Source organism: Corythoichthys intestinalis, chromosome 3 (genome assembly GCF_030265065.1).
Source record: "Corythoichthys intestinalis isolate RoL2023-P3 chromosome 3, ASM3026506v1, whole genome shotgun sequence".
Classification (NCBI taxonomy): Eukaryota; Metazoa; Chordata; class Actinopteri; order Syngnathiformes; family Syngnathidae; genus Corythoichthys; species Corythoichthys intestinalis.
In genome coordinates, this window is record NC_080397.1 from 54944609 (window position 1) to 54953643 (window position 9035).

The window sequence follows — 9035 nt, forward strand, 5'->3', positions numbered from 1 at the left end:
TGAACCAATCTTTAAACCAAAAGACTCTGGATGAGTGTAAGACATTTTGTCTGTAACATTAAATACAATTAGAAAACGATTTAATTAAAAAATATTAGGGGTGTCAAACGATTAAAATTTTTAATCGAGTTAATTACAGCTTAAAAATTAATCATAATCAATCGCAATTCAAACCATCTATAAAATATGCCATATTTTTCTGTAAATTATTGTTGGAATGGAAAGATGAAGACGGATTTATACATTCAACATACTGTACATAAGTACCGTATTTGTTTATCACAACAATAAATCCACAAGATGGCATGAACATTATTAACATTCTTTCTGTGAAAGGGATCCACTGATAGAAAGACTTGTAATTCTTAAAGGATAAATGTGAGTTTGTATATTGTGACTAAATATTGCCATCTAATGTATTTGTTGAGCTAAACGAAGTGTTTGAATAGTTTGCCCAAATGCATGATGGGAAGTGGGCATGACTGTGTGGAAGTGGTGCACCATGACAGTGTGTGGTTGCAGCAAATGCTATATCTTCTCTGCGTTGTGTATGTTGCATGGGTTAAGAAAATGATCAATCCTTGTCCAACTGCTCCAAAGTGACTCCCACAACATATAGTCACTTTGGGAGTGTTGTAAAGCTAGTGCTCATTAATTGCACGGCTTTAGTGAATACTTACACGTACTTCACTTGTTTGGCGTTGGCTTTTATCACTGTATCTAAGCAAAACAGCGATATTATAGGCTGTAACAGCAAAGCGTGCATGGGTCGTGCCGCGCATGCGTTAATTGCGATAAACTCCGATATTCTTTTGCCGATTCCGATACTTTGAAAATGACGTGATCGGATGCCGATCGCTCGGGATGCCGTTCGATCGGGGTATCTTTGATATGTATCTCTTTCCAATGCCAGGTCTGAATAAATACATTGAGCACACACACACACACACACAAAAAGGGGGGGGGGTGCACTACTACGCGGTTTATCACTTGTCGCGGCGGGTTCTGGTCCATATTAACCGCGAAAAACGATGGAATACTGTACACTGTGGTCATGATGAGTCATCCAAAGTCTTTCCAAACAGCTATTTAAGTCATCTAGTAAAAATTTCTTTAAAAAAAAATATACAATATATATTTTAATATCGCAATATATCGCAAACCCCCCAAAAATCGCAGCAATAGTTTTTTTCCAATATCGTTCAGGCCTACTTTCAAGTCCGTGTTTTCCGCCATATAAAGCATCGTGTTTACGTTGTATTTCAAAAAGGGTTTGGAATGCTTAGTTCTTTTCACATTGTTACATGCACAGGAATGACACTGTAAGCTTGTCCAAATGACAATTACTATGATGAAAAGAGGACTTGTGGCTGTTTGTTGACGTTGACTGACAATACTGTAAGAGCAAGTTCATGCATCAAGTACAGTTTCAATTAGTGCTGCAACGATTAATCGATCAACTCGAGTATTCGATTTGAAAAAAAGATTCGAATTAAATTTTGCTGCTTCGATTATTCGTTTTATTGTGTGGCAATGTATTGGTTTGTTTTGAAAGTGTTTGCATTTAGTTTTATTGATTTGGGTGGATACACTGCCCTCTAGTCTGCTTGATTTCATGTGGCTGAATCCAGCTGCTCCCTGTTAAGACCAACATAAATGCTAAGATTTTGTTTGGGCTGATGTTTTTTTTATGCATTTGTGAAGTAGTTTCTTGGTATATTTAGCCGTTTTTTTTTGTAGGGATATGTGTCTGAAGCATTTGTATTAAAAAAAAATTTTTTTTTAAAAAGCATTTTATAGCATTTAAGCTAGCGGACTTTTGTTATTTTTGTTCTTTTGTTGTACATACATCCCCATTTTTTAAATTTTTTATACCGTTTGAGGCTCAGCTCAGGTAATTTAATTTTTTTATGTTCCTTATCCGATTACTCGATTATTCGAACCAACTAGTTCATCGATTAATCGACTGCTAAAATAATCGATAGCTGCAGCCCTAGTTTCAATATTAGGGTTTGGCACCGAACATCGATGGGAACTGGTTCTCACACTCCGATGCTCCCGGATCCGTTCGAATTTTCAAATTTCGATTCCATGTTTCGATGCCCCGACTGAGCAGAAAAAAATTGCTGCCGAAAACCACGAAGAAGCCACATGAAGCGTGTTTGTGCATTGCACCTTGATCACAACAATGTACACGGTGCGGCGGCGGTGCTCAAAAGTTTGGGTCAACTTTACACAAAAAAAAAAAGACCAGTCAGCTCAGTGCAACTACAGTGAGGCAAAAAAGACTTAAAAAGATGACGGAGGCCTGTAATTTTCTTCATTGGTGTACCTCAATGATGGGAGATAGAATGAGAAAAAAAAATTCCAGAAAATAACGTCTTATTTATAAAGAATTTTTTTGCAAATTATGATGGAAAATAAGTATTTGGTCAAGAACAAAAGTTCATCTCAATGCTTTGTGATATTCCCTTAATTGATAATGACAGAGGTCAAAACGTTTTCTGTAGGTCTTCAAAGGCTTTCACACACTGTTGCAGTTATTTTGGCTCATGCCTCCATGCTCCATCCTTTCAACTCCTCCCAAAGATTTCATACATGGGTGAGCTCTGGAGATCCGCTAGGCCACTCCAGGACCTTGAAATGCTTCTTAAGAAGCTACTCTTTGTTTCCCGGGCAATAGGTTTGGGATCATTGTCATGCTGAAAGACTCAGACACGTTTCATCTTCAATGCCCTTGCTGATGGAAGGAGGTTTTCACTCAAAATCACAATACATGGCCCCATTTATCCTTTCCTTTACACGAATCAGGTGTCCTGGTCCCTTTGGAGAAAAAATGTGATAAAGCATGATGTTTCCACTCCCATGCTTCACAGTAGGTATGGATACAATTCAGCATTCTTTCACCCTCAAACACGAGAAGTTGTGTTTCTACTAGGGCTGTCCAAATTATCGCGTTAACGGGCGTTAATTTTTTAAATTAATCACGTTAAAATATTTGACGCAATTAACGCACTCCCCCTGCCCAGACAGAGTTAAATGACAGCACAGTGAAGTGCTTGTTAATTGTGTTTTATGGAGTTTTGCCGCCCTCTGCTGGCGCTTGGGTGCGACTGATTCTACAGGCTTCAGCACCCTTGCGCATTGTGTAAGTAATTATTGACATCAACAATGGCGGGCTACTAGTTTATTTTTTGATTGAAAATTTTATTAAAACGAAAACATTAATAGAGGTTTTAATATAAAATATCTATAACTTGTACTAAGATTTTTCTTTTAAGAATTACAAGTCTTTCTATCCATGGATCGCTTTAACAGAATGTTAATAATGTTAATGCCATCTTGTTGATTTACTGTTATAATAAACAAATAGTCCTTATGTACTGTATTTTGAATGTATATATCCATTTTGTGTCTTATCTTTCCATTCCAACAATAATTTACAGAAAAATATGGCATATTTTATAGATGGTTTGAATTGCGATTAATTGCGATTAATTAATTTTTAAGCTGTAATTAACTCGATTAAAATTTTGAATCGTTTGACAAGCCTAGTTTCTACCAAAATGTTTTGTTTCATCTGACTAAATGACATTCTCCCAGTCCTCTTCTGGTTCACCCAAATGCTCTTTAGCAATCTTCAGATGGGCCTGGACGTGTACTGGCTTAAGCAGGGAGACACATCTGGCACGACAGGATTTGAGTTCCTGGTGGCGGAGTGTGGTACTGATAGTAGCGTTTATTACTTTGGTCCCAGCTCTCCCCAGGTCATTCACGAGCTCCCCCCATGTGATTCTGTGATTTTTGCTCACTGTTCTTGGGATCATTTTGACCCCACAGGGTGACAAGATCAAGGCAGATGATCAGTGGTCTTGGATGTTTTCCATTTCCTAATAATTGCTCCCACAGTTGATTTCTTCACACCAAATTGCTTACCTATTGCAGATGAAGTCTTCCCAGCAAGATTCAGGTCTAGAATTTTGTTTCTTTTATGTCCTTTGACAGCTCTTTGGTCTTTGCCATAGAGGAGTTTGGAGTGGAGGTTGTGGACAGTTGTCTTTTGTCCTGAGAATGAGTTCAAACACGTGCTATTAATAGAGGTAACGAGTGAAGGACAGAGGACCCTCTTAAAGAAGTTACAGCTCTGTAAGAGCCAGAAAACTTGCTTGCTTGTAAGTGAACAAATAATTCTTTCCACTATAATTTGCAAATAAATTCTTTAAAAATCAGTGATTTTCTGGATTTTTTCCCCTCATTTTGTCTCTCATCGTTGAGGTTCACCTATAAAGAAAATCACAGGCCTCTGTCATCTTTTGAAGTGGGAGAAGTGGCACAATTGGTGGCTGACTAAATACTTTTTTGCCCCACTGTATATCATGCAAAGGTTGCTGCACAACCAATAGGATTAAACACCTCTGGCTTCATGGAATATAAGTGACAAGTGCATAGCTGAGTACCGCGCATTTGACACACTACGCCGGTCCTCGTCCTCTAACCAGTAAGAACCAAGTACCGTATTTTTCGGACTATACCTCACACCTGAGTATAAGTTGCACCAGCCAAAAACTGCACAATGAAAAGGAAAAAAACATATATAAGTCGCACCGGAGTATAAGTCGCACTTTGGGGGAAAATTTATTTGATAGAATCCAGCACCAAGAACAGACATGTCACAACAGACTGAATAGGTGTATGGTATGCTAACATTACATGACGCAAGAAGATAGATCGGGCCTAAAAAATCCAGCCCGACCCAACTGGTCCACGGGTTTTAAAGCCCGACGCGGCCCGAGCCCGATCATTTACCTTGATTTGCTTGCCCGAGCCCGAAAAAACATAAAATTTTATGTTTTATTTGTAGGCACGAGCCCCCCAAAAAAACAAAATTTTATGTTGTATTTGTGAGGACTCAGGAGGAGGAGGAAATGCAGGGATGCGATGCGTGGTTGCGTTTTGTGTGATCACGTTTGTGATGATGCCAGTGCTTATATGTATAATGATAACAAATTAAAGCCTGTCATTTGTAACGAATTATCCCAGTTAAACAAAACTAAGACGGATATTCAATAAAAATATTTATATCTTTTCTATTTGCGTGTCTGTTCTAACAGGTGGATAGTGGATTTGACATTTTAATCTCGAGTTGGCAGAAAAAAATTGAAAAAGTTTTCTCAATGTTTAAATAGTCTACATATTTTTATGATCATTATAAATGCATTTACACAACTAAAAAACAATGGAAAAGTTTGTTATATTTCTCGTATGAGAGCGCCACATTTGTTTACATTCAGCGAAGCCAACAATTTTCCGTATAGCATTTTCAACAATCAATTTGAATCCTTTCCATATCCCACTCCGACCACAGTTGTTTGCTTTTCAATTCCCCTGTCTTTAGTTTATTTTTCACTCCTATAGCTGCTCCATATCAAAAAGGAAATACCAGGATGCTCGCGGAGGGCGCCACGGCGCGGGAAGGGAAGATTGATAAGAGAGCGAGGCCACTGTGTTCATGTGCGCAGGCATACACAGCGCCTTCCCTGTTTTATCCAAATTATTTTATTTAACATCTGTACATCGTTTCAGTATAAATATATGAATATATATTTATTTTAAAAAAGTTAGCGAGCGAGAAGTCGGCCCAACCCGACCGTAAATAATCACAAATAAGTCACTCCAGAGTATAAGACGCACCCTCTGCCAAACTATGAAAGAAACTGCGACTTAAAATCCGAAAAATACGGTAAGTAAAACTATAAATTACTCATGTCTTCTGCTGCCCCGTTACCCTAACCCAGATTAAGTGGTAGATGATGGATGGATGGAATAGTACGAGAATAAGTAGTAATATTACATCGGGCTAATGTAGCTATATAAGCAGCTACTGTACGTAGCGCGTTGCCGCCTCCGTTAAAATCAACAGTAGTAAAAGCATCTTTTGTTTTAGAATCTGTTGTGTTGCTTGTTTAGAAAGAAGCAGCCATATGAAGCATTCCATTACTTTTTTAATGTAAGCACATACCAGTAAGCACATAGCATCACGTCACATAGCATCCTAGCCGGATGCTCTCATCTCTTCGTCTCCGCATTATACGTACACACGCCTACAGCGCCATTCACTGGCCTAACTAGTATTGTTACAACATAAACATTGCATGTGTCTGTAAACACAACAGTATTGGTTTTACAAATAAGGCAACCTTATTATTTTGCCTCATCTACATCAAATAATAATCAATAGACAAACTTACAGTGGGGGCAAATAAGTATTTAGTCAACCACTAATTGTGCAAGTCCTCCCACTTGAAAAAATTGGAGAGGCCTGTAATTGTCAACATGGGTAAACCTCAACCATGAGAGACAGAATGTGGGGAAAAAAAACAGAAAAGCACATTGTTTGATTTTTAAAGAATTTATTTGCAAATCATGGTGGAAAATAAGTATTTGGTCAACACCAAAAGTTCATCTCAATACTTTGTTATGTACCCTTTGTTGGAAATAACAGAGGCCAAATGTTTTCTGTAACAAGCTTTTCACACACTGTTGCTGGTATTTTGGTCCATTCCTCCACGCAGATCTGATCTAGAGCAGTGATGTTTTGGGGCTGTCGTTGGGCAACACGGACTTTCAACTCCCTCTACAGATTTTCTAAGGGGTTGAGATCTGGAGACTGGCTAGGCCACTCCAGGACCTTGAAATGCTTCTTACGAACCCACTCCTTTTGTTGCCCTGGCTGTATGTTTGGGATCATTGTCGTGCTGAAAGACCCAGCGATGTCTCATCTTCAATGCCCTTGCTGATGGAAGGAGATTTTCACTCAAAATCTCTCGATACATGGCCCCATTCATTATTTCCTTTCCACAGATTAGTCATCCTGGTCCCTTTGCAGAAAAACAGCCCCAAAGCATGATGTTTCCACCCCCATGCTTCACAGTGGGTATGGTGTTCTTCGGATGCAATTCAGTATTCTTTCTCCTCCAAACACGAGAACCTGTGTTTCGACCAAAAAGTTCTATTTTGGTTTCATCTGACCATAACACATTCTCCCAGTCCTCTTCTGGATCATCAAAATGCTCTCTCGCGAACCGCAGACGGGCCTGGACGTGTACTTTCTTCAGCAGGGGGACACATCTGGCAGTGCAGGATTTGAGTCCCTGGCGGCACATTGCGTTACTGACAGTAGCCTTTGTTACTGTGGTCCCAGCTCACTGTAGGTCATTCACTAGGTCCCCCCGTGTGGTTCTGGGATTTTAGCTCACCGTTCTTGTTATCATTTTGACGCCACGGGGTGAGATCTTTCATGGAGCCCCAGATCGAGGGAGATGATAAGTGGTCTTGTATGTCTTCCATTTTCTAATAATTGCTCCCACAGTTGATTTCTTTACACCAAGCGTTTTACCTATTGCAGATTGTCTTCCCAGCCTGGTGCAGGTCTACAATTTTGTCTCTGGTGTCCTTCGACAGCTCTTTGGTCTTGGCCATAGTGGAGTTTGGAGTGTGACTGACTGATGGTGGACAGGTGTCTTTTATACCGATAATGACTTAAAACAGGTGCCATTAATACTGGTAACGAGCGGAGCCTCGTTAGACCTTGTTAGAAGTTCGACCTCTTTGACAGCCAGAAATCTAGCTTGTTTGTAGGTGACTAAATACTTATTTTCCACTCTAATTTGGAAATCTTTAAAAATCAAACAATGTGATTTTCTGTTGTTTTTTTTTCCACATTCTGTCTCTCATGGTTGAGGTTTACCCATCTTGACAATTACAGGCCTCTCTTATCTTTTCAAATAGGAGAACTTGCACAATTGGTGGTTGACTAAATACTTATTTGCCCCACTGTATACTAATGCTTGGTCGTAGCTTCCAGCTAAGGTGCATGTATGGCAAAAGAATATGTGTAAATGTTTTCTCCGTGAGCTTTTGAAAAATGAACACCTTTGTGAAAGTGCACTCTTGTGGAAAAAATCCTCATCACATTTAAGTTTACAGATTGATATTTATATACAAAAATAGCAATGAGAAGTTCATATAATTTTAAAAAATCATCGAGAAGTAGAAGAACTTTAATATAAACTGTGCAATGTTTTTGACCCTGCCTCTTTTTTTTTTCTTTTTCTTTTTTTTGACGCCGCCTCTTAAAAGAATCTGAATCGTTCGGAACCGGAATCGAAAAGTGGAATCAGAATCGGAACTGTTCAATTCCAAAGGATGCACAACCCTATTCAATACGTACAGATATCGGTTCCAAATTGAAAATTAAAACCACGGAACCTAGTGTGTAATGTCTGTGTTTGTACTAAGAGGGCTTGACTGATGGATAATAGCCCTGTATGTGAGAAGCAGCTAACTTAAAACATTTTTTAAAAAATTCGTAGTTATTGAATTACCCTTTTTTTCCCCATTTTTTTTGTGCAGCATGTACACTTTGTCATGTAAATCCAACGCCTGCGCTGTTTGAATAAGAGAAAAACCTTTATCAGGCTGACCCAAACGCCTCCTTTTTAATGCTCATACATGACTAAAATCTCTAGTACAGTTCTATTTTCGTTGTTTTTGTTTCTAATTTTAAAATCATTCCCTGAGCCTGTCTTTTTTCTCTCTCTCTCTCTCTCATTTGACAGACTGGCAGATAGGGTGTCGTTTTAAGAATGGAAACGTTTCAAGACAGCCACTTCCATTTTGACGGACAAATTCGTCTGATATTCTTCATCGATACATATGGTGACCAAAGTAAAATAGAACTTAAATCTGAATAAAGTTGATGATGATTCCTGGAAAGAGATGTGGTGCTTTTTCTTTACTGTATCGAGTTGTTTTTCAGTGGAATGTACTTGATATAAAATGTTTTTTAAATAATGTGTGAAACAACTACTGTGATGGTTCAAATTACTAAATGGTGTACTTTACCACTACCAATTTAGTTCAGTTAAAAAGCACCTGTGGCTAAAGATTTAGTAAATGCATAAAAAAAAGCTAACTTTTTGTCGTATTTAAATATGTTGGAATTCGAGGCAACCAAGGACATTTTGGTATATATA

General features: G+C 38.6%; 1 protein-coding gene across 5 annotated transcripts in view; it reads left to right on the forward strand.

Annotated features, from left to right (window-relative positions):
• The window catches only part of LOC130913099 (mitochondrial import receptor subunit TOM70-like), a 121244-nt gene extending 112469 nt beyond the window's left edge, over nucleotides 1-8775 (forward strand). For all 5 annotated transcript variants that reach the window (XM_057831423.1, XM_057831422.1, XM_057831425.1 and 2 more), the window contains one exon: nucleotides 8619-8775. In XM_057831423.1, the coding sequence (XP_057687406.1) occupies nucleotides 8619-8630 (12 nt within the window). In that variant the 3' untranslated portion in view covers nucleotides 8631-8775. The remainder of the gene's footprint in view (nucleotides 1-8618) is intronic.
• The last annotated feature ends 260 nt before the right edge of the window (nucleotides 8776-9035 follow it).